General features: G+C 40.3%; 1 protein-coding gene across 15 annotated transcripts in view; it reads left to right on the top strand.

The window, feature by feature from the left end:
* dmd (dystrophin) overlaps positions 1-24,567 on the top strand; it is a 343,068-nt gene extending 318,501 nt beyond the window's left edge. For 11 of the 15 annotated variants that reach the window (XM_038716303.1, XM_038716294.1, XM_038716202.1 and 8 more), the window contains 11 exons: positions 472-638; positions 2,736-2,847; positions 4,786-4,922; positions 6,602-6,640; positions 8,221-8,286; positions 13,495-13,560; positions 15,524-15,682; positions 16,673-16,916; positions 17,958-18,072; positions 18,374-18,463; positions 21,734-24,567. In XM_038716303.1, coding sequence (XP_038572231.1) covers positions 472-638; positions 2,736-2,847; positions 4,786-4,922; positions 6,602-6,640; positions 8,221-8,286; positions 13,495-13,560; positions 15,524-15,682; positions 16,673-16,916; positions 17,958-18,072; positions 18,374-18,463; positions 21,734-21,852 — 1,314 coding nt within the window. In that variant the 3' untranslated portion in view covers positions 21,853-24,567. Of the gene's footprint in view, positions 1-471; positions 639-2,735; positions 2,848-4,785; positions 4,923-6,601; positions 6,641-8,220; positions 8,287-13,494; positions 13,561-15,523; positions 15,683-16,672; positions 16,917-17,957; positions 18,073-18,373; positions 18,464-19,810; positions 19,837-21,733 lie in introns of all 15 variants that reach the window. The other 4 variants (XM_038716227.1, XM_038716250.1, XM_038716244.1 and 1 more) reach the window with 3 other exon arrangements.
* Positions 24,568-26,589: the final 2,022 nt, after the last annotated feature.

Here is a 26,589-nt window from a genome sequence, read left to right as displayed (position 1 = left end):
TTTTGGACGGAGGAAGAAAATATAGGCTTTGATACACTTGTCGGTAGGATGCATTTATTGATAGTTCTGTGAAATTTTTTTGACCCCAAAAAAAAAATGTGGAATAGCACCGGATTTAACCTTTAAGGAAGGATGACAGGGTACAGTTGTAAGTGAATGTCCTTGCACCAGATTCTTAGTTAATATTTGACAGAAATTCACGATATCATATTCAAGGGCGTTTTTACCTTCTCACTTCCAAAAACACATGAATTATTTACTGGAGTTCTCCGTCTTGCTGTGTTATTCTCACACACTTTTTCAAACAAAGAGCTGATTTTATCTCCTCACTGGGGGATAAGATGAAAAATGTTTCCAAAACCATTCCAACAATGGGATTTTAATTTGTTTAGTCAATCTTGTTAAGCGCTAACCTTAGTCTTTTGTTTTATTTTCAAACCATGCTTACTGTAACCTCACCTTTTTTCGCAGGCCAACAACAAACCCGAGCTGGAAGCCGCCGTGTTCCTGGACTGGATGCGTTTAGAGCCTCAGTCCATGGTGTGGTTACCCGTCCTGCACCGAGTGGCCGCTGCCGAGACCGCCAAGCACCAGGCCAAGTGTAACATCTGCAAGGAGTGTCCCATCATAGGATTCAGGTCCGAGTCAAGCCTTAAAGGTTTTTACGGTTTTCACAGTTTTTTATCTGGACGTTACAGGTGAATGTTCACAGGTGATCCATCTTTTGAGCAGCACATCTGAATCGGGAGAAAAAAGCTGAATTTGAGCCATTTTGCCATAGAGCATTATGGTCTTCATCTTATCACATAGATGGCTGTAAAACACAAAATGAATGTCATTAACAATTAAGCTCAAATGAAAGTGAATAAGAATTATTCTCTTGTGTCGTGCAGCTCCAGACCTTTAAGTTTCTGCCATCAGCTGCACACCGACATCTCTGGCATCTGGGCTTTGTGAAATAATGTTTAAATATAGCAATGTTTAGTCTAAAGCATGCATCAGCAGCCCATTGGCTTAATATGTTCTTTTAAATATCTTTATATGTCACCATAGTCTCCTCTTCCAATAACTTTGAGATAAGACATATGCGTTTTTATAATAGAGATAATACCGCCGAGCTTTTCAGTTTTGAAGCAGAGTGAGGACTCTCGTCCCTGTAGTGCCCTTCTTTGTTTAAACACTAGGAGGAGAGAAGTGGGATTTTGTTTCATGTGTTGCTCGTTGGCTCCACAAAGCTACATTCCTTTATCTATACATCCAGTGAGGTTTACAACCAGCTACATGAAACAAGGAGCTTCAACATCTGTGCCACAGGGGTAGAACACTTGTCTTGACTTGAGCATTACAAAGCCTAATGTAACTGGATGAACTAAACTACTGCGCGTCTTCAGAGATGATGCATTTGCACCTTTTTCAGCATGTCTCAGGCCACCTCCCATGGGGGTTTGTTTTGAACGGTCTTCTTGAGTTTACACACACTTGGCTTTTTTTGGATATCTGATAGCTATCCGATCCTCCCAAAACGCTTGCACTGGTGAAGATAACATAGTGCTGCTCCTGGAAAAACATGCACCTCAAATTCACTTTGTGAAATAAGTATTTCATGTTGCTCTCTGACCACGGCTGGCTGCACACCGCCCTCTTTTGAGGTTGATAGAAGTAACAGATTTGTGGCCGAAGCTTGTTTATTATTTTATTATTCACTTGACATGCCTCCAAATTGATCATTTGCAGTCTGACACAGGCTGCCACCAAGACTTTTTAGCCATGCTAGCAGCCTGGCTGTTGGGACGGCAGTGTCGCTCAGTCCACCACTGAAATGTCTCTGCAACTATTGGGTTGATTGCCATGAAATTTTGTTGAAAAATTCATCAGTTTGATTGTCAAAACATTTTGTATGCTGATATGTATGCCAGCAGGACTTAAGAATTCAAAGTTCTTCTTTTGCCTCATTTTGAATGAAGCTATTTACAAGTTCAGTGTGGTTAAGAGAGTTGGCAGTATCTGACTTGGAACATGAGAAAAAGTAAGAGAGCTTTACGATAAGAATACAAACATATTTTTAGGCCCATTGTGAGTTTGTACATTATTTACACTAAAAAGCTTTGTTGGTAGTTATTACTCCAGTAAAGACACATTAGCTTCACCCGTTTGATCATTGAGATTGCTCTCGCTCACAAGAGTCCTGGAACCTATTTGTCGTCTTAATCTAATTCAACAGCAGCAGCCGGACAGTGAAACAGCCCACTTGTACATATGAATGATTGATGACATTATTAGAATGATAGAACTGCAGGTGTATTTGTAACCCCAACCCTTAAAACACTGGTCTGGTGAAGCCCAGGAGGCTTTTCTTTTTAACTAAAGGTTGGAACCACCCTTACAGTGTGGTGTTTTCTGCTCTGTTGTTGGTGTTGGGCCCCTTCATGGCAAGAGCTGTGATGAATTTTAATGAGTCCCAGGACCAGAGAATTAATATCTCATTCAGGTACTGGGCTGAAAAAAATTTAAGTGCTCCTACCCTGGAGAAAACAGCCATAAATTTCCCTCTTTTATTGATTCTCTCCCTTTCTCTTTCTATTTCTGCTTCTTCAACATCCTCCCTTTTTTTTTTTTTCTTTGTGCTCTTTCCTCTGCTCAATCTTTACACTCCCGCCTCTCTTCTCTTCTTCTCCTTTTGTCTTCTTCCTTTGCGTTCTTGACCTTCCTCCTTCATTCTCTCTTTGTCTCCCCAGATATCGGAGTCTGAAACATTTCAACTATGACATTTGCCAAAGCTGCTTCTTCTCCGGCCGTGTTGCCAAGGGACATAAGATGCAATACCCCATGGTCGAGTACTGCACTCCGGTATGAACACACACACACACACACACATTGAGTGTGGATGCTTTTCCTACCATTATATTCTACTGTCAATAAACATGACTGAGATTAAAACACACATTACATTCTATAAAATGTCAGAAAGTGGTTTAAAAATGCCCCACAGTTATCTTTAAATGTCTATTAGTTTACTGCCACATTAAAGAGAGTGAAGCCGCACATCTTCACATTGGAGAAGCTGAAACCAATCAAGGTGACATTTAATGATTAATTGATTATGAAAATAGTTTATTGACAATTGAATTTTTGATATTGAAAAATAATTGGCAACTAATTGATTAATCGACTGCTTCACTCCATACTGATTTGCCAAACTGTGCGTCACACCATATTTATTTAACTTTTTAATCCAACATACATGTTCTTTATATACTGTAGGTAGAGAATGTTTTTGCTTATGAGCCACTAGTGTTGTAGAACTCGAGACCGGTCTTGGTCTCAAAATGAGACCGGTCTCGTCTCGGACTCTACCGCATGTTTACTCGGTCTTGGAATTTTATTTCAAGACCATAACTTTGGGAATATCAATAAATTGCTTTTGCATTGTCTGATTTGTTTGTTAACATCCTAACTCGACTTGGTCTCAAAAGTCTTGGTCTTGTCTCGGTCTTGATAAACTCTGGTCTTGGTCTTGACTTGGTCTCGGTTTGGGCGGTCTTGACTACAACACTATGAGCCACATTAAAAACGCATTTCCATTGTCAAAAAACATATTTTCTGAGTCATACAGTAGCTTTTAATTTTTTTTTGCTATAAAGTAACATGCACTAATCAATATTTTTATTTTTTGCAAACTGTCTTTACTAAATATGAAGCTGGTGCTCATTGTTTTGGTCCAAGCTCCAAAGTCTTGTTTTCAGCCATTAGCCAGCAAAAAAAAGCTCTAAAAAGCCACATACAGACAAAGAGACTAGCTGACGAACACAGTAGAGCATTTAGTACCTAAAGAGTTACATCCGTCAGGTGAACACAAACACAGCTCCAAATGAATGTTGACATGTTAGCTACAATAACTTTGTAAGTTTTGCAGCTTGTTCTGCTGCCCCCAAGTGGCCACAAAAATATTATTGCAGCTTTAAATTTGTTTGACAGAATTCTTAAGAACTAGAGGTCATAATAATAATGCTAATTTCAGGTTCACAATTTTATTTAGGGGTTTGTACCAGAATAGGTTTATATGGTTTAATTAAAAAAACAACATATTTTTGCTTCAGCACATCTTTGCACCTGCGTTGAACACATCTAACCTATTACATGCATAAAAAAGATAAATAACACAATAAAGGAAAGGGAGTCAAAAAGTAGAATATGACCTCTTTAGGGATTTCAGAAATGACTCACTTAAAATGAAGACGCCAACATTTAATTTGCGGCTTGTTTCACACATTTATTACAGTATCTCAGTTGTATTGCTCCACAGTAAGCCTAGCTTCAGTGCAAAACCAAGAACTGCTGCACCAGGAAAGGAATGCAATTTTTTTGGATAGTAGATAATCTCTGATACAATAATCATTCCACAGCCAAATCACACAACAAACCGTTGATAAACAGTCTGTCCTCTGGTGTAGCAGTAAACCTAAAGCTGTGTGCATATTTTCTAACATCTAGTGTAAATAAAGGGTTAAACTGTGCCATCTTTAGCACAGGCCCGAGGCTAAAATAAAGACGCTGAAGCCCTGGCTGAGAGTCATAAATCTGTTTCCTCGTTCTTGTAACTGTAATGACACACTCAGACCTGACAATGAGGGCTTTGCCTTCACTTGCTAGAAGTGTGAATAAAGGTAAAAGGGCTTGAAATAAATGGACGGCGTGTTCTAAAAGTTGTGTGTGTGTGTGTGTTTGCTTTTGTGCCTCACTCCCATGGAGTGAACAAAGCCACCTTTGTGTCCCGTTTCTCTCCAGACTACATCAGGGGAGGATGTCAGGGACTTTGCCAAGGTGCTGAAGAACAAGTTCAGGACCAAGCGCTACTTCGCCAAACACCCACGCATGGGCTACCTGCCTGTCCAGACCATCCTGGAGGGAGACAACATGGAAACGTGAGTCTCTCTCTCACACACACACAAAGCGACAGTCGGAAAGAGAAACTAGGTGTTTTTCTAAACTGAGAGACACTCCCACTAATGTCATCTGGATTAGAGGACACACACTCGCGTTTATTTCAGGCCCATGCATACACATGATGCATGTGGATACACACATGCATGCAAAGCGGTGTAGCCACACTTTGATAACAGCTTTAGCTGTTAGGTTTTTGCAGTGATGTGTATTCCATGGGCTTGGGGAGTAATGGAGTACATGGAACAACGTTAAGTAATTAGGATACAGAAAAAAGGTTACTGTATTCCGTTAAAGTGACAAATAAGAATATCTAATCAGATTACCAATATATTTATTTATAAGGGAGATTGTTAACAGGATTATAATGTATTTTTAAAATAACAAAACAAAAACGCCTCACTGGGTGGAAATTTTACAAAAACTATTTTGTTTTTTAAAACAGAAAACGGCACCAACTCAACCGTGAAATGCAGCTTTTGCTTGGTAGCTGTAAAAATTCCTGTCACTATCCAAGGACTCAATGTCTAATTTAAAGAATCACAGATATCCAGTAGGCTAACGTTACCTAGCCTAAAAGCTATCTCACTGTTCTTTTTCTCATGTCTTTACTTTACTTTACATTGAGGTAATCTAAAAGTAACGGAAAGTAATCCAGGTTAATTTTTTCATGCTCAGATTAGGTTACTAAATACATTTTATCAGGTAATTAGTAATTGTATCGGAGTACATTTTTTAAGTAAACCTCCCAGCCCTGGTATTCAAAATGAGTTCCAGCTCCTTGTGTGTTTTTTGTAAGGTGTGCTACCTACTCAGCACATATTTGGTTTGTTTGTCTATATCAAGAGTGACTGATGCTTGTTATTGTTGAAGCTGGTAGGTAGAGGTGAATAATAAAGAGCCAGTGCGGGGATTTTGTCTCCCCCTTCTGACAGCGCGAGTAATTACACGTCAATGTCAACACACGCTTAAGGCTGAGCTGCTGCTAAAATACGTACTGAGCGAAAGAATCGATACCACTTTAATATTTGTCCGTTTAATATGAAGCTGGCGCCAGCAGCTGCTTAGCTTAGCTTAGCACAAAGACTAGAAGCAGGAGGAAACCGCTATCTAAATCTGTCCCAAGGTAACAAAAACCTCCTACCAGCTCCTCTAAAGCTCACTGAAGTGATGAGAAATACACATGCACATATTTGGTATAGACTTGTCTTGTTTAGTGAGTCGTCCCTCTGCAATACAACAACACACACACCCTTTGCACTGTGTTTGATGTTTAAAGAAAAATACACTCACTCGTAAGTGCCTGCACACATTACGGTTTGATGAGTGTTTTATTACATCTGAAATGGTTTTCTGTTCTGCTTGGTTGATAAATGAAAAAGTAATTGTTTTATTGAACCGGCAGGTCGATCAATAATCAATTCCTTATCGTCTGTGATGGTGTGCTGTTTGTTTTTGTGTGTGAGTGCTCATGCAAGTACCTGCGCACTATAACTCATATTTTTATCATGCTGTCTCGTTCCTGTAAAGCTAGTCTCACACCCCACACACCCCACACACACACATGCAGCTGCCTTCCATACTACAGCTCCCATCATACCTTGCTGTGCAGTGTCCTCCCACTTCCTGTGTCATCATCTCACATTTTTTTGTCTTGCAGTCCTGTCACTCTGATCAACTTCTGGCCCGTAGACCATGCGTGAGTACCTGGCTCACACACACACACACACACACACACACACACACACACACACACACACACACACACACACACACACACACACACACACACACACACACACACACACACACACACACACACACACACAGTCAGCCTCATGTTCAAATATTATCTTTCTCAAACAGACATACAAACATATATTCTTTAATTTTCTTCTTTTAATCACACACACACACACACATTCTTCCTCTCAGTCTCACGCACACACGTACTCTCACCTCCACTCATTTCTCATTGTATAATGCCATTTTGCTTGTAGCTGTTTATCATCTCAGCTTCTTGCTGCTGACTGACCCGACATCACCCTGCAGATCTGTGATTCAGGATGAGTCACTCCCCTGATTCTGATTCTTTAAATATGAAAAACGTCCCAGCTAGTAAAAACATAAAATGATTCATTATTAACCTTATTTAAATAGTTTGCGTTGTATGCACGGTGTCGAGCCCAGTCGGTGTGACTGAAATTATTTTGAGCCCATTTCTTCCCTAATTGACCAAATCTCACCTGCAAATCTGCTCAAGAATGCAGCAACGCTGAGCGTCAGATGCTTTACCACTTGTGTTCTCATTTGTCGAGTCTGAGTGGTGTGTCAATATTGAATATTAGTATGCTGCTGCTGTTCTACAGGCTTACAGCACTTCACCGGCATATATGACTTTCCACCTTCATATTCTGATTCCTATTGAAATATACTGCTGTGGTAACATAATGCCTAACACACATGCTGAAACTGATAAATACATGACTTGTTAAATTTACACAGCAGCAGGACATGTAGTAAAACAATAAGATAAAAGATGAATAACACATATACGCTAAGTAGATCTGTACATGTGAAGTATCGGTGGTGGTCTCCACACTGTTCACCTCCATCATGGAGCTGGCATTCCTCGCCAGCTTACCCACATTCAGTCTCACAGTGTAGGAACCTCATTAGAAACACTAAAGTGTGTGTTTTAATTGAGAAGGGGGCACCTTGGCTTATATAAGCAAACAACTTTAGCATACATAATTTTAAGGGATATTTCATATTTTTGGATAATTTTTCATTATTCGTTCAGCTTAACTTTGTGATGGAAACTCATCTGTTGGGACTCTTAACAGATAAAACTTCCAAACGTGAAGGTGCCCTTGCAAAGGGAAGTTTTTTTTTTAGGATTTCAAACCCTAATTTGTCAAGGACTAAAACACTGCTGGAAAAGTTGTTAGCATCCTCAGAGACTCCTGGTTAATGATGTCAAAATACTGATCTCTCCCTCGGCAGTCGAGGTGTGACATCTCAGATCCGACGCATCTTTTGAAGTGAAGGCAAAAATGTATTCCAAGCCGGGAGTACAGCATACAAGCGGGGAAGCTTATTTACAGAGCATTTCACACCGCCACACATCTGCGGCTCGTGCTGTCGCTCCCCTCATGGCTCTCCTGTGGATTCATGTGGCTTGTGCATGTGTGTGTTGGGATTAATGAGTCCCTCCTGGTTGGACTCATGAACCTCTTTTTCTTTCTGGTTCTCTCTCTCTCTCTCTCTTTGTCGCAGGCCTGGATCATCCCCCCAGCTCTCACATGACGACACACACACTCGGATCGAGCACTACGCCAACCGGTAACACACTATCTGCATTCAGCAGCAGCCCCTCGCAGCGTAGACTCACAGTGTTGTGAACAGGACGGGGTGAAGTAACCTTCCTCATGCTCTACTTTTTTTTTTTTTTTTTGCATTCCCTGCCGCTACCCTCGGCCCTACGAGCGTTGCAGATAATGGCTCCTCCAGAGAGCTCTCCCAGACACCAGAAACATTTTGATTGATGTGATGTGGAATAATGAATTTTGAGAAAATGCTTAAGCACAGCACACTTCCTGCAGTGGGATGTCTGTCTTCCCCCAACAGTGTTCATGCAGCCATTAACTCACAGGGGATCGGTTGCCCTAATTCTTTGCTGACGCAGTTCTGGGGAACTTTAGGTCAACGTTCTCATGTTCATTCCACTTAATAAATCCATTAGTTTATCATAAAAGAGCTTTGTGGTGTTTTAAAGCGGTTAGTCACAAATTAGAGGTGTTTTTACCTCAGTCTGATTATACTCATCTTGTGAAAGCTTCCCCACCTACGTGGTTTGAAATTCACAGCAGATTGACGTTAAAATAAACTCAGGCATGTATAAGTGACAGATGGTCTTGGAGCAATTGTTCACAACCCAGTGAGTCTATTTTAGCAATGTAGTCTCATTAATCTTATTAAATGCAATCATTGGAGGTATGAACCTGTCTGTCAGGCATATGTCAGTCCAAAGATGTTGCCTGTTTTTGCTTGTGTTGTCGGCATGTGGTTTAATATAGACGCCAATTAATGTCATCTTATCTGTATATCGCTGAAGATGAGTTAAAGGTACAGGAAACTTAATTTAGAATTGTGGAACTTTTCTGGTAGGAACATTATGAGTGGATGCAAATGTGCCCCCGCACCACAACCATTCAATGTCTGATATGTAGAGTTAACAGAGGAATTCAACGCAATTAACTGTATGTTTGAGGCCGATGAGCCACCAAAAAGAAATGAAAATACATCTGAGCAGCCCAACCCCAATTTAGCATTTATAAGCAGTAGATAAAAATGAAAAGAGAGCGTTATAACGCACTATAATATAGTTGTAAGCACATACATGGACATTTTTAAGTGTTTATTTATGTGAAATATATGTCAACAATTATAATTGTAATTGTGTTGTGTGTAATGTTTTACTATATTATCACTCATTGTCTGTTTATTGAGCAGTCTCCACTTATATGGGTGCCTCATGTTTCAACTGTAATAGTGAACACGGGACAGGAAGTCACTTTCTCTCATCACTTATTAGACTAAAGGTTAATTTACACTTGTGTGTTAAGGGGCTGTAACATAGCAACAGACCCTACAGGCGCACTCTCTCAAAAATCTAACTACAGTTTCGGGCTTCGGCGGCTTCAGAGACACAACGTAGAGGCCAGAAGAGTTGAGATTGGCTGCTTGTGTTTCTCCGTAAAAATACAGTAGATGTATGAATACAATACAACAATACAGATATCATGTAACAAGAACAACTTAACTCACAATAATTAACACAGCTAAAATTACAAAGAATGATACACAGGGGAATCAGCCTCAACGTCCTTAATCAGTGATTTAAATCTAAGTAAAGAAAGAACTAAGCGCTGATCGCAAGACAATGTTTTATGTAGTCACATTTTCACAATTGTTTTGTTAAATGAGTTTCCTGTACCTTTTAACAGCTAAAACAGCTATTCTAGATCAATATCCTAGATATTTCTGCCTGTACTTGTCAGTGCTTTGAAAGTAGTTTATGCATGGTTGTTGCTTATTTAGAGAAGGAGAATGGGATACCTTGACAAGCTACGTTTGAGTGTCTTTATATCACGAGACATTTGCCATTTAATGTAAAAGTCTCTATTTTTTTCTTAAACATATTATCACTGCAGGGGCTTTGACATCCAAGAAAAACTGCACTTACGTCTGACTCACAGCCAGCAGCACCATTGGTTTAAATGCTGATTGTGCAAAAAGGATTTTTCAGTGAGGTGATAATAGGACGAAGAGGACGAAATGTATAAGGCTTAACTAAAATGTCAAGATATCCCTTTTAACACAGAAGATAGTAAATCTGTACACATGATAAGGTGATGCATTGACTTTTTGGTGAATAAGCATTCTGCAGTGAGAGTCCTATGCATATGCTAATGCATCTGATATCTGAACACCCATCAATATTAGTGTTGTGCCACACTGAGTGAATCAGAGCTTATTCACCAAATCATTTTGGTGTTCCTTCAGTTTGCCGTGATCCTAACTGCACTCAGAAACCCACCGCTGAGGGACAAGAAGCAGTCGATCAATCGGTCACTGAATCAGCCGCATTCCTCAGCAGAGTCAGTGTGAGGTCTCAGCGACAGGCCAAGTCTTTGATCCCTGCCAGAGAGTGTTTGACACCACTCACTGTTGCCTTAGGCTAACATGCACACGCATACATAAATACACAGCAAGCACACGCTGACGGACACGCGTGCTGAGTCACCCTGCTCTCAGTCCCGTCTAGATCTGGCGGATTCCAGATACCATCCAGCGGATTAAAAGAAGGTGGTAGGGTAAAGAAGTAACATAGTTAAGCCTTGAGTGAGCTGATGTTCCCCAGACCGCAAGGTTATCTCTTGTTTCAGTAGCAAGTAGCAGCTTATGAGTACAAATGCACTGGCCTGGGGAGATGCCAGTCTGTCACAGTGCATCTGCTTAAACGCTCACTGCCAAGCACTGAGCTTTTTTTATATATATATATATATATATATATATATATATATATATATTTATTTTTGGGCACAGATAAAGCCCCAAAATCTCTCCACTTTCTTTACTCCAACCAACAGGAGACTGATCTAGTGGAGATAGCGACGGAGCAGTTGGCTCTTCACTCACAGCTGTTTTATCACGATAGATCTGTCTGAGAAGCACAGTCGGGGGTTTGTTAACAAGGCCTGTCTTAATGGCCAGACACTGGTTTCTTAGAAGATAACACCAGGGTCATTTTAACCATATTACACAAAAAATATTCTCACTTACCCCTAGTATTATATAGCCATGTATATAGTTACCCTAGTACAATGGAGATTAAGAGATTCTGTTTGTAGTGCCTAAGACATTAAAGCAAATGACATTTAGAGATTTAACAGCAGTGTGTCTTTTGAAAAACAGTGTCTTGGTTACTCTGGATGATCCACAGATGTTAACTGTGAACATGGGGAACTGTCTGTTGAGGAAATTGTCTCTATGAAAACTGTTAACAATGTAAATGATGATTAACAGGGACACTATTAGGACACATAATTCCTTTCACTTAGATTGTATTTAGGGGGTGGCAGATATATCTGAGTCAGATATCTGAATAAAAAACTATGTGCATGGCTGAAAAAGTCACATTTTTAAATATATCCCCCTTCTGTAAATGGCTGGAAGTATTTTGAAGAAATAGTTGGGGAACTACGCCTATTCACTTTCTTGCGGAGATAGAGATGAGATAATTGATGGCACTCTCATTTCTGTAGGCTAAATATGGAGCTACAACCAGCAAGCGATATGCTATTAGCATACAAACTACAAGCACAAACCTTAAAATCAACTTCTTGTTAGTTTCCTGCATTGCTAGTCTTGTAGTCACACCAGATAAATAGCTTAAATTAGCTACTTTTATGGAGCTGTGAAACAAGGCACAAACATGGCTTTTGAAATCGCTTAATCAACTGAGTCAATACTGGATTTTATTTGATGTAACTGTCAACTGGTCGGTTTTAACAAGTGGGCGATGTCGTAGCTTTCAGCAATTCAAAATATTTCCATGAATTTTTTCCGACTTCACTCTGCAACATGTCGATTTTACATTTCTGTTTGTACGTGGATAAATATAAGGAGATACAACATTTGGACAGAGCCAGGCTAGCTATTTCCTCTTTATGCTAAGCTAATCAGCGGCTGGCTCTACCTTCATAATTGGCATGCAAAATTCTCAGCAAATTTCTTTAACTACATACTACTTTACAACTATTTTAGGATACTCAATAGATGAATATTACTATCATGTCTGTTTGTGGAACCAGGAGGTGGTAAGCTTAGCTTAGCATAAAGACTGAAGCGGGGGAAACGGCTGCATGGCTCACTCCAAAGTTGAAGAAAAAAACCTATCAACACATTTTAAAGCTCACTGCTTGTAATAATCTGAAAAGTCAATACAGATATTTCTTAGCTTTGGGCAGAGCCAGGCTAGCTGTTTCCCCCCCTTTTACATTTTGTTATGCTAGGCTAAGCTAATCATCCCCTGGCTTTAGCTCCATAGACAATACACATACATGTGAATGATATCAATCTTCTCTGCAGTCTAAAAATTCTCTGCAAAAAGCATTAAAAGAATTACTCACAACAAACTTACAAACTTTATTTAAGAAACCAATGTCTGTCCATTTAAACCATCCCTGGTTTGAACCTTTTCTCTTTTTTTGCTAATGCAGCTTTCCTGTGTTTTAGCATATGTTGTCACACTTGTTGAGACTCCTCCTAGTCCCACATTACACACAGTATTTTTCAATTTTTGTGACTAATGCACCAGAAATTTGACTACTGTAACAGTGTGTAACAGTTACAAAGGCAGTTACACAAGCGAGTTGAAAACCAAAATAGCGCAATTTTGTGTGAGAGGTCTGCAAATTGCCACTTTTAAAAGGCACCTCTCAAGGCAATACAAGCCAACATCAGTTGTAAACACTGTAAAATAAAGTGGTATGGCAATAACCAGAGGGTTAGAGAGTGCTTTACACAGTTTGGGGGGTCTAACATTTTATCTGCTAAGGGTAAAAGGATAACAACATATGCCAAACACAGTGGAGCTCCCAACAACCATTATATGCTTCACTGAATTCTCCATTATTCCCTCTACTGTTTGTACATAATTAGTGTAACTGGAGACAACAGGCCTTAATTTTCTCCGTTCAGAAACATAGCAACATTTCCCACCATTCAATCTTTGAAAACTAGCTTCCATAGAGTTGAAATTTAGTTAGTTAGATAACCCATGACTGGACATGTGAAGCCCTAAGTTGGTTTTGCCAAATCTTCTTTTAAGTTGCAATAAATATTATTTATTCTATTATTAGGTAACACAATCATATCATCAAAATCCCTGAATTCTGTGTTGAGGTAGATTTTCCCTCTAGAATCTGCTAATTGCTCGCCCTTTTGGTTTTGGGACTGACTGCTCTGTTTCTTCCCCCTCCGCAGGTTAGCGGAAATGGAGAATCGTAATGGCTCTTATCTGAATGACAGTATCTCACCCAATGAGAGCATGTGAGAACCGCTTTTTTGTTTGGTTTGTTTCGCCAACCCCCTCACTCACTGATTGGCTCGTGTGTGTGTGTGTGAACTGGCTCTGTGTTCCTTGTTTCCATAGGCTGGTTGTGATGTATGTTTACATGTGCTGAATATTTTTCAATACAAGCTCATATTATGGTGTTATTCCTGTCCATCATTCATTCATTCATCATATCCCACACATATGAATACAATATGTGAGCAGTATTGATATAGACAAGTAATATACTCACATATTATATTCATATTTTCCTCAGGGACTTCACATTTTCTCTGGGTGATTGGGATATGAAGTTAATATTTATGTAAACATGTGCAATAGGTGCACAAGTCATGTAAGCACATATGTTTAAACTCATTACTATAACTATGCATTTTCTTTCTCTGATTTCCTTTCTTAGAAAATTTTGCATTACAGTTGCACAATGGATTCTGAAAATTTTAAACAGGACGTTTTGCATGGAACAGAGAGAGGTGCATAAAACTCTACAAATTGGCAGCTGTTGAGTCATTAAAGCTGGCCATAATCTAGTTCTTTCAAATCAAAATTAACATCTTGGCCTACTTAAGCAATAATGTCTGGTCACAGCAGAAAGTGGCCGAACTCCTCGGCCCCCCTTCATGAAATATTTGGTCCTAGACACTCACTGACAGAGTGACTGCTCACTCGTAATCGGTGAGCTACTGGAGCTGGTTAGCTACCAGCTGGGAACATGCTAGTCAGTCACAGTAACTCTGTTTTCTTTGTACTGTGCCGTTTACTCCCCAATGGCGTTTTGTTCTCAGTATTGTACAATATTTGATTTAATAAAGTTATTAAATGGGGGAAAACATCATCAAGCTAACTGACAATTCCCTTTTTTAGAAAATTGTTCCATTAGGAAATTCTTGAAATTGTTTAGCAAGAAAAAGTATCAGCCACAGTTTCAAACCGTTTTTTGACTGGCCAAACAATCACTCTGGGGTCTCTTACCTTATAGTGGCCATTTGTAAATTTCTTTTATTTTTCCTAGACTAAGTAATCAAGTGATTGAAGGGGTGTTTCAGCTATTTAATATGAAACTTCTATGTAGTTATAAGTGGCTTGTGTGAAACAAAATCAAAGCATTGGGAGGCTAAGATATCCTGACTTTATTCCATAGTATAGGTCAAACCCCAAAACCAATCCACTGCATCGGCCAGTATCTCTAATGCAAGTCCCTAGTTTTACTCTCCCTGCCTGATAAACGCCTGCATCATCTTTCAAACTCCACACCTCCAGTTCCTAATACAGATCAGTTTGTGGAATTTATAGATGAGCCTGTAATTAACATAACAAAAGTTAAAGAATGGCTCCAGTGTAACACATCAACATAACTTCCCAAATGCAGCTTGGTTGATGAAGTGGGGAAAACAATTAGCAGAAAGCATCTACAGGCTATTTTAAACCAGATCTACACACCTTTAACGAGTGTTACTTCCAAGTGAGTAGTCATCTTAAAGGGAATTAATATGTCTGCAGCTCCTTTAGTATTCAGAGATTGGCTGAGCTGAAAGCAGTGCAGTGAATGCAGTAGCATCTAAATACCTGGCCTAATTAAAATCCTCCCTAACACAGCGGGCCGTGCGTGTGATCGGTCAGGGTTGACAGAGCGTGGCCAATCGAATCGTTCCAAAATAAATTTGCTATTAAGACAACAGCTCCAGCCCTCTCTCTGTCCCTGCTGTGTTTTAGATTCTCCTTCTGTCGTGCTATTCTTTTCCACTGCTGTTTCATTCACTTGCTGATTTTCTTTGTGTGTGTGTGTGTGTGTGTGTGTGTGTGTGTGTGTGTGTGTGTGTGTGCGTGCGCACTGCTGTTTCTGGGAATGTGTGTATATGTCTGCCTATCACTGGTGGGTATGTCTGCCGTGTGTGTGTGTGTGTGTGTGTGTGTGTGTGTGTGTGCGTGCATTTGCAGCGATGACGAGCACATGTTGATCCAGCACTACTGCCAGTCTCTGAACCAAGGCTCTCCTCTCAGCCAGCCCCGCAGCCCTGCCCAGATCCTCATCTCCATGGAAACGGAGGAGAAGGGAGAGCTGGAGAGGGTCCTCAATGACCTGGAGCTGGAGAACAGGTCAGTGATCAGACCGGTCCTTCTATTATTACCTTCTGCTGTTTGCATGATTTCTTTCCTCTAACCTTAAAGGTTCTCTATGTAAGTTTTAGCATCTAGTGGTGAGGGTTGCTAATTGCAAGCAGCAGCACACGGTGCATTCACGCGCTCCTCGGATGGTCCCGTTTCCCGAGCTGTGAGGTACTTCTTCCAACTTTGGTGCGTTTGTGTGCTCTTAAGACGGAACATGAACGCTACTGCAGACATTGAAGGCATCTTGTATCAATTCTATCTAACAACAAAAAGGCTGTGAAAACTTTCAACATCTTTTAAAGGCGTTATCTAAAGTAAATGACACCAATTATTTGTGTCTTCTTATATATTTGTATACTGTTCTGTATACTTCTTTATATCCCATATACACTTTTTTCTTCTTTTTGCAATAAAGATTTAAGGAGGGGAAAAAATCTGACACCACATGAATGCACCATCAGCCAACGTTCACCCCTCCCTTTGCAAACGTGAAGGAGAAGCTACGGTGGCCGACACGCTCTGTTGGCTCTCTTGGCTGAATAAAACGTGTGGTCCTCTGTTTGTCCAAATTTCACTTCTCTTCTTACTTCTACTAAACCGGAGTAGTACTACTACTACTACTACTATTATTACTAGTTCTTCCTCTTGTACATATTCAGCGTAGTGACGAAACGCGCTCTGTAGAGCAGTTTGTCCATTTGGGCTACTGTAGAATCATGACGGCGCAACATGGCGACGTCTATGTATGTAGATAGAAATGGCTCAATCTGAGGTAATAAAAACGTAACGGTTCATTATGAAAGGTCTTTATACACCACTGAAAAAACAGTTATGCATATTATATTGCATTTCTGTTAATAGATCCTCCTAAATATTAAACACTGGACCTTTAACTCAGCTCTAACTTAAACAGGACCAGTTGTTAAAGTGATCAGAGCTAGCAGCAGTAGATTAAATCCTCTGCCGCCCTCGTTGCAGGAAGCTACAATCCGAGTACGACCGTCTGAAGAAGGCCCACGACAGGAAGGGCCTGTCCCCGCTGCCATCGCCCCCGGAGATGCTCCCGGTGTCACCACAGAGCGCACGTGACGCCGAGCTCATCGCCGAAGCCAAACTGCTGCGGCAGCACAAAGGACGTCTAGAGGCCCGGATGCAGATACTGGAGGACCACAACAAACAGCTGGAGTCCCAACTGCACAGGCTGAGACAGCTGCTGGAGCAGGTACACACCAAAACGCATTTGCAAACTGAGTATACTATGACCCGAAAAATAAATATCACGTTTTTGGTCGTAACTCAAGAATTGAATCGGTAATAATGACAAACGTTCACACAGACGTTTAATGGGATACGACGATGAAGTGAACTTCACTGTGACAACATAACGTTCTGGAAAAACCTTTTTGGCTATTTTTCAATGCCAAAACTTGACATGCTATGCTGTGTTTCTATTGAAGGCGATGTGGCCCGTCCACTGCAGGCAACACTAACTGCTGCTCACTGAGAGCAAACACATTATTTCCAGTGTTTCTCATTCTTAGATACATTACCTCTCTGAAGCAATCAGTTCACCAAATTCATAAATCTTTTAGAAAAATGTGGCCATTGAAGGGCCCATGCACACTTAGGGCCTTTAGGCTACAGCTTAAAGGTTAGCATGCGAGTGGGAGTTTAGTAACTCTACAAAACTGCCTCTCCCTACTCAACATCTGCCGTTATAAATACCCTTGAGCAAGGCAGGGAGCCTTCATGCTTTAGTGACCAGAAGCATAGGTCGCAGCAGAGTTGATGCTGCTTTTATCGCTGGACATCGCTGGAGTGTTCAATGCGATAACGCGAATAAACACAACTTGCTACAGCTATTACTACAGCTTTATGAACCCAAAGTAAACCCCCGCCCGACAGGAAATCGCGGCTCTATGTGTCTATGCGTTGACTTTGTCTGTAAACTCACCGCCCGAACGCTCGCTTCGCCTTTGGTCTGAAAGCACCATTAGAGCTCTGACTGAAGCAGCTTCCTTCACAGTGTCAGACTGCAGCTCCTTGTTCCCACACACACACACACACACACACACACACACACACACACACACACACACACACACACACACACACACACACACACACACACACACACACACACTTCACTTCCCTTTTGACTACTCTAATTAAGCTGTGCGTTGCAGCTGCCAATTTGTTGTGGATCTGATGTGTGTGTGTGTGTGTGTGTGTGTGTGTGTGTGTGTGTGTGTGTGTGTGTCAGACGGATTCCAAGGTGAACGGCACAGCTCTGTCCTCTCCCTCCACCTCCTCTCAGCGCTCCGACTCCTCCCTCCCTCTGCTCCGTGTGGCCGCCAGCCAGACTACTGATACAATGGGTAAGAGCACACACACACACACACTCTCCCAATTAAGTCCTTTATTTTGCATCCACCCTTTTAAAAGCATGAAGGATATGAATAGGGATGTAAGCAAATACGTCTAATTTCACAGCTTGTTGAGACCAGGCTGTTGGACGCTGCAGAGACCGTGTAGCGGACTACAATGCACTGTTTAAACATATTTGTGTGTAGGTGTGTGTCACGCTTCCCAAACACATGAACAATGTGACTGGGCATTATTTTAGCAGCCAGAATTCTAAAAATGGAAACCAACTTCATCTCCTTCCTCCTTCCCCAGGCGACGATGAACTGTCCAGCCCTTCCCAAGATGCATCAGGGCTGGAGGAAGTGATGGAACAGCTCAACAATTCCTTCCCTCACAGCCAGGGTATGAAACACCAACAGCTTGTCTAGCACACAACGTCCACCCTTTTGTGAAACAGCAGTATGAAATCTGATTTTGATTTATCGCAGTAACTTGTGTGATATAAGGCAATAATTGCGCTCCTGTTGGGTAAAACATGTTTTTGAATGAGCCCTTTTCAGCAAAGCTTTCCTAAAGACATTCAGCTTGCAGGAGATATAAAAGTTGGCAGCACTGATCTAATAAAAATGTAACTCGACTAATTAGCAGAATCTCTGGGAGAGATGCATACTATAAATGTTTCTAGGTAACTGTAGCCTGAAGAATGGAGAGCAGGCATGTGAGATGAAAGATTCGGGTTTGAAACCCATGGCTGGTTCTCTGCTCCCGCAATATTTTTTATTCACAGCTCCTGTGCAAAGTTTCCACCAGTCAGATCTTAATCAGACACAAAGCATGTTGCATTTTCTGCAGTATTGTAATTTTCATATTAACGTTCTTTACATGCTCTGGTCTGCTCATCGAGATTAATATGAGGATCAGTGACCTGACGGAGGGCAGCAGGAAGAGGCAGGTTGATGGTCGGTACACTCTTGAACCTGAGACACGTCAGAGGGGTTCACGTCAGCAGTCATGCGCACAACACCATTTATGGTCTAAGTGCATTGGATTAAGAGTAAATGTTGTGAGACTGTTGTCCCGCTGCATGCTGGGAGGTTTCCTTACATTACTACCTCAGTATGCTACAATATAAAGTCTCTGTTGTTGACTCCAATATGAACTTTTAATATTTGTCCTCTGCCACAATGGATAAATGAATAGTTTAGACAGAAAAAGACGCTAAATGACCAACAGCATTGTGACTTTTCTATAGTGTAAAGTGAAAAAAGAAAACAACATTCAACTGAAATATGTAAAATATATGTAAAAACTAAAGGAAAATGGTTTAAAAAAAAAAGAACAAATAATGAAGATAAAAAATATATAAATTGGTAATTAATGGAGAAAATCAAGGAAATAATGAGGATAATTTTCAAAAAAGGTTTGCACCAAAGTGCAATGTTATTTTTCATCCCTCTTCTAGGCACCTTTACATGCTCTATACCAGTTTATTGTGGGAGCAAAGAGCCGTGTTCAGATTCAACTTTTTGTAATAGTGCTGTATCTCAATTGTTTTTTGGACATGAATACTATTTTACTTAAATCAAATGCTCACACTGAACCTTATTTTAAGCCTTAAGGAAAGCGTTACTTGTCCTTCACACATCTTTTTCTCTCTCTCCCTATTACTGACACAAAGCTGAATATTTTCTTTTCCTCCCTCTTTCTTCCTTTCTTTTTCTTCTTTCCTCTTTTTTCTCTACGAGCCAGGAGGGAGAAGGGGACACCCATGAGAGGTTAGTGGCTCAGCCTTCTCTCTCCCCACCTTCTTGTCTCATTTCCCCACCTACTACTAAGGAGTATTTCCACTGCATGAAAGTACCATGCTCGTACCACCACCATCAGAATGTGGACAGCACTGTGCCAAAGTTGTTGAAAAATGCTGTTAAAGTAAGAATTGGAGATGCTAATAGATCATACTTATCAAATAACAAAATGCACAGCTGTTTCTGTTTCATTTAATGCTTGTGTTTCAAGCTACATCTTGAATTGGTGATCATTAGCACCTGTTTGGTATAATTGTTTAATCATATAGCCTACAAAATCCCTGACTTTGTGCATGTGTACCTAAAGAAGTGATGCTGGTTTGAAGGGTGGTCACAACAAATATTGACTTTATTTAGATTTTTCTTCTGTTCAGTGAATTGATAAATATTAATTTTGGCTGTTTTAGTTCAAGTAGAACTGTGCACAAAACATGCAACAGAGACATTTCATCAGCAACGGTACGGTGATGCAGTGGGAAAACTGCAAAAATCTCTCCTTCCCTGTGCCTAATTTCCTTTCGTTGTTCTGTCCTCTGTCACGCTGCTGCTCTGTTCATCACAGTAGGGAGTAGAGTTTGTGCCTTAACTGTGTAGGCCGTGATGTGTGTGTACATAGTGCTTCTCTGTTGACCTCATCTTTCAGTTCACGGGAAGATTCAACCATAATTGAATGGGATAAAAATTAGATGTCAACAAAGTTCTGCGCAGCACTGTTGTTTCTGAGGCATAACTCATATTTTTCTTAGAACGGTAGATTCCTCATCGTTGTTACAGAGCAATCCAAATGTTTTCTTTAAACCGGAAAAATGGAATTTGTCATTAAACAAATGCAACACCAAATCTTAAGAGTACTTCCTGTCTGGGGATATTTATCCAAAAAAGGTTATTGTCTCCCCTCTATACATGTGTGAAGAGTCTGTTGGTTATTGGTTCAAATCAAGACACTCTAATCTGTGGAGCCAGTAAAGTCTTGTAAACATTCTTGTAAGTAACCTTGTGAGATTCCCACAGAACGGCGATATCTGCTAGCCTGACGCAGTCCAACCATTGTCCCCCTAACAAGGACAGTTACATGAGAGAAATAACTACAGCTGGAAGATCAGTGAACACTTGTGGGCTCAGCTAATGAATCCAAGCTGGACCCTTCTTACCTTTCCTTGTTACATCAATTAAGCCCCCTAAGAAATATGTTTAACACAGTGGAAACACATCATATGTTCCCCTACGTCACTCGCCACTCCCTCCTGTGCTGAGCTTGGCGCTTCCTTCACGTATCAACACCGCACGTGTACATATTGAACATGTTATGGTGTATGCTGTATCGTCAGGCCTGATGCAGTTTGAAACAAGGCTGGGATGATTGGAGTGCATGTATATTTTAGCCACATTAAAAACACTACTAGGGCTTGGTGGTATGGCACTACGGATGGCAACACTGGATGGTTCAACACTTTGGTCCAGATACTACTACTCTTGGACAGATTGCCATGAAATCTGGCACATTTGGTTTATAGCTGGAAAAACTAATGGCATAATAAGCAGTTATTATTAGCAAAGTTAGCATGCTAACACGGTGGTGAACATGCTAATGTAACCGGCCCTGATGTTTGTAGTGCAAAGTTGTGAGGTTTACTCACTGCATGTTGCTGTGCTAGCATTAGCATTTAGCTCAAAGCACCACTGTGCATTTGTACAGCCTCACAGAACAGAGCATGTCTGCAGAATCTTAGTCTTGTTCTGTAAGTAGCTCACGTGCTAGGAAATGTTTACCATTGTGTGTCCGTGTGCTTGTGTTGACCTGTGCAGCTTTCAGTTCAGCACTATTAGTGATTTTGTTTGTATAAGCATTTCCTTCCTCTCTCTCCAGGTCCCAGTATTGGCAGTTTGTTCCACATGGCCGATGATCTGGGCCGCGCCATGGAGTCACTGGTCAGCGTGATGACAGACGAGCAGAGCGCCGAACAGCACGAGGCCCTGCCCTTCTAATCCCGCCCCTCAACCTTCAGCCCAGTGTCCTCCCCCCCCCCCCCCCCCCCCCCCTACCTGTCGCATGCTTTTCTAGTCAAAACAACTGGATTGGAAACACAGTTTACAAAGAGAATATATAACGTCTATTTTTGTGAAGGATTGCGGTTCCAGCAACGACGCGTATAAAAACAACAAACAAAAGAAAAACCTTATAACTTGTAGATTTGAGTAGTTTCTTAAAACGTCCTGGCGTTGTTTTATTATTAACAGAGGCTGGTTTTTAAACGTCTATGCAATTGTATAAAACAAGAGAGGGGGATGGGTGGGGCAAAGAGAGACGAGATACAAATAAGTGTGTTCAGTGTGGTCTAATATTTGCCATCTATTTGTATTTTGGGGAAACCGCTAAAGCATTTCCGACATTTGTATCAAAAAAAAAAAGACTGATTGTAATCATAAGGGTGCTTTCTAAGAGGACAATGTCTTTCTATAACAGCGTACACTACTGTCAAGGTAATGCAGGCATCCTGGATCTTTACAGTACGTTGTCTGTGAGAGTGTGTGTGTGTGTGTGTGTGTGTGTGTGTGTGTGTGTGTGGTGGTGCCTAATTTCCACATTACAGCTTTTCTTTTTTTGGGGGGGGGGGGGCTTAGGCCTACAAACCTCATGTTATTGAAATATTCATTCATTAACTCATCCGTCCGTCTATCCATCTATGAATTTGTTAATCTTCCCATTTATTAAGATATTTATGGCAACATTTTTCACCCCTATACACACACAATCTACTGTGTGAATAAACAGACGTCGGCCCGATTCAGAACTGAGACAAGTCCACAAGGTCGCTTCAAATCTAACACACGTAATGGGAAATAATTAGACATAATTGGACATCATTTGTATTCCATTTTCCATTAATTAAAAAAAAGCTACAGCTGACATGACTCATAGTATGTGTGGCTGTACATATTAAATGGTCACTCCAGTGATTTAGTATTGCACTTCCATGTACTTGGAAGAATCACAATAGACAGATATTTAAAAGAATTGAAGCAGCAGAGAGCTATATGCTGACTTTTTGTTCCTAATATGGACAAATATTTAAAAACACTGGAGCCTGAATTTCCCATTACGTGGTGGCTCTCAAACTGGGGGGGGGGTTGTTTATTGTGGGGGGGTTTGCGGGGGTGGGGCGTGCATTTACTTGCGTGAAAGTTTGAGAACCACTGCCATAATGCGACTTTGTAGAGTTAATACACCTTCACAGGTAAATGCCCTCACCTTTTAAATCCCATGCATCCATTTTATAGCACAGACTCTCTTTTATAATTTACTTTATAAAGTATCCAAGATATTTTCTCAGCCTTTGGAAAGCTCCCCCCATAGTCGCAGAAGATACTGTACAACGGTTTTGACAGGCTGAGTAGCACTCCCCGTGACTGGTGAACTAATCGACGTGTATGAAATTGTGAGAAGTACCCCTTTCATTTTAAAGACACCCTCTTACCTTCTTTGTTTTTTTTTTTTTTTTTTTTTTAAGAGTGGTCTCTAATCAGCTCTGCAAACGTTTTATAAGCAAGGAAACACATTCATCACAAGTGTGCTTTGGTAAGAAACACTGAGTGTAAACCGAAGCAGCGTTGTCACGAATAAAGCTCAGCTGGTGTGGATTTTCAAAGCTGAATATTTGTTGTATCAAAGCTGTTAGTGTTCATTATTAAATAGTTTTAAGATAATGGCATTTATCTTCAGTTCTAAAAAAAAAAATAAAACATCCTGCTTATTGCTCTGGTACATCTGGAGTAAGGATTGTCATCACTAAATGCTTTGAAGGGCCTGTTCAGTGCTCACAATCCACTGTTTGCTTATAAGTTGACAGTTTTTCAGAAGTACTGTAAGAGGAATGTGATTTTCAATGAATCGGAGCACTACAGTGTTACAAGGCTGCTAGTTGAGATTACTTTGAGGAATTCTTCTGTTTGAACAGTTACAATTTGAACAGATAAATATTTGTGTTTTAGGAAGCCCAGTAACGTAAGCTCTACCTCGTGTCCAGGTCTGGTTCGGGAAGCTGTTTCTCTTCTGGAGTCAATCCCACGCTCTTCTCAGATTGTCCGTTATTATTAATTGATTATTGCTGACTGATTGAATCACATCAGATATCCTAATTGCTCCGTACATGCACTGTAGGAGCGTCCAATCTGAATGTTAGGATGCATTTCTCATTTCTGTCATAGACTTGTATGACTCAAGTTAATTTTACACAAATCAAATGAATCCGTGTGCACTACTGTCATACCTGGAACATACTAGACGTTTGTTTTTCTGTGTGGAGGATGCATTTATTCTTGCAGAGTGTGTTACATTTTTGTCTTTTTTTTGTGTGTGTGTGAGGTGTTACGATATTAGCATGTGTGACTAAATAAACTCCATCCTTATTTAATGTAAAACCACTCAGAGAAGTCCGTGGCGAGCATCGCGGCATTATACACTTGTGTGTATTTGGCATCATATCCTTGCAGCATGATCCAAGAGGGTTTTGTTTTCATCCAGACACTGAATTTGATGTTTGTTTTTTTTCATTTCTAACGTGTGTTTCATGCTCACATCATTTTTACAAATAACGCGTCAATACTTCACAACATATCAGATTCCACCAAATATATGCCTTACTACTGTATTATAAAATGCTTTACTGTATATCAATAAAGCACGCAGTTATGTTGATTTGACTCGCCTCTTTGAATTGCTTTTTGTTGTGTTTATTTTTTAACCAGGATTCGAATAAGTTCAAGATGCAATAAATGCGCAAAAATACATGTATTTAGAAAAAACTGTATCCTACAGTTTAAAAATAAATCCCGACACACAATCTCAAATCTGGGCCAAGTGCAATCTACTACAGTTTACACACGTGTGTGTGCATACAAACGGTTGGTGTCATTCCGAACAACTCATTTATTCACATTTTTACATACACAAGGCAAACACAGGGAACTGCTATGTCAATGTAAACAATTTAATGACCATTTTAAATTTAATAAAACACTTACAATATTTGCATAATGCCTACCCTAAAATCTGCTTAACTCCATTGTCAAACCAATTTACCATACACGTCCTAGTCAGTTATTAGTCTTTTTGGTATTCTGCTTTTGAGTGTAAACAATAACTTTTTTTATACAATACTTGGTTTTCAAATGAAAATTATCTGTGTGATTTGCTGACTAATACACACACATATATATATATATATATATGAGATAGAGAGAGAGAGAGATATATAGAGATATATATATAGAGAGATATAGAGATATATATAGATATATATATAGATAGATAGATAGATATATTTCGATAGATATAGATATATATAGAGATATAGATAGAGATAGATAGATATAAATGCATATATATGTATATATGTGTGTGTGTATATATATACATATATGTATATATTCATATATACATAAATGATCAGAAGTTGAGGTGCCGCATGCCTTCATGCCTTCAAGAACCTTCATGGAGAGACAAGCCGCTGCACCAAGTAGAAGAAGTGGCTGGAAAAGGCTGGACTAAAGGACCAAGCCAGACATCGTGTTGAGCGACAAACGGCAGAAGAAGGCTGCAGTGATAGATGTGGCAATCCCACATCAAGCGACAGCAACATCAAGAAGAAGGAACACGAGAAGCTTGAGAAATACCAAGGGCTGAAAGAGGAGCTAGAAAAGATGTGGAAAGTAAGAGCAACAGTGGTGCCAGTGGTAATCGGAGCACTGGGGGTCACAGCAGATTCCAGGTAAAACATCAGAGGTCTCTGTCCAAAAGAGCGCAGTCATAGGAACAGCTAAGATACTGCGCAGAACCTGAGCTTGAGGTTGACACATGCCACCAAGGGTTTTTATATATATATATATATACACACACCCTGAGATCAGACTCAAGGTTGTTATAAAATGTGAGGGCAAAATGTTCCTTTTTTATTTTTTGTTCACCACTTTGGGGCAGTGCAACCTTATAAAACGTGTATCGCAAACATGGTAGCAAAAAGTTCCTTATTTAGACATCCAGCAGCCACAGATCAATATAAGTAATCATTTAGAGCCATGTTTGTGTCCAGCTGATGAATGCACATCCAATATTTACTCTCTCTTAGCTGTGGTTTGATGTCCATCATCTCCTGAGAAAAAAGATCTGTCTCCCTAGCTGCTAAATGCTCCACTGTGTTCATCAGATAGTTGCTAACTGTGTCTGCCTGCTGTTTGGTGGTGTGCAGTAGGCTTTTTTTCAGCTGATAAGTGTACTGAGAGTGAACCAGGACGGTAGGATTGCGGGCCGTGAATCCAAAACAGTGAGGCTGAAAAGCTTTGCAGAGCTGAGGGGAAGTGCAGAGTTGGGGATTAATGTTTGTGGGTCTGTTAGAAGATGCGTTGTCAATAGCTTGTTTGAGCAAATCTGTGTAAAAGGGTTATAAGCAAGTCCAGTTGCTCTGTAAGCAGGAATCAAACTTAACCTCCCAGTAGCATATACTGTATCTGATCCAAACAGCTCCTAATGTTTGAATTCACCACATCTATATCCATTCTGAAATGTCCAACACGTTTTAGTTGAGCTGTGAAATACAAGAATTCTGAGTTTAAAGACTAATAAACAAATTTTTAAAATTCTAAATATATTAATTTGCCAGTAAACTTTTAATAGAAATGTTTAATTTGTAGGATCACCCCTGAGTTCCCTTTTTATTGGACCTCCAT

This window comes from Micropterus salmoides, unplaced genomic scaffold (assembly GCF_014851395.1).
Source record: "Micropterus salmoides isolate LMB-PRFRI ecotype aquatic unplaced genomic scaffold, ASM1485139v1 Ms_hic_scaffold_1, whole genome shotgun sequence".
Taxonomy (NCBI): Eukaryota; Metazoa; Chordata; class Actinopteri; order Centrarchiformes; family Centrarchidae; genus Micropterus; species Micropterus salmoides.
The sequence above is the reverse complement of the archived record's forward strand: the minus strand, read 5'-3'. Positions and strand labels throughout refer to the sequence as shown.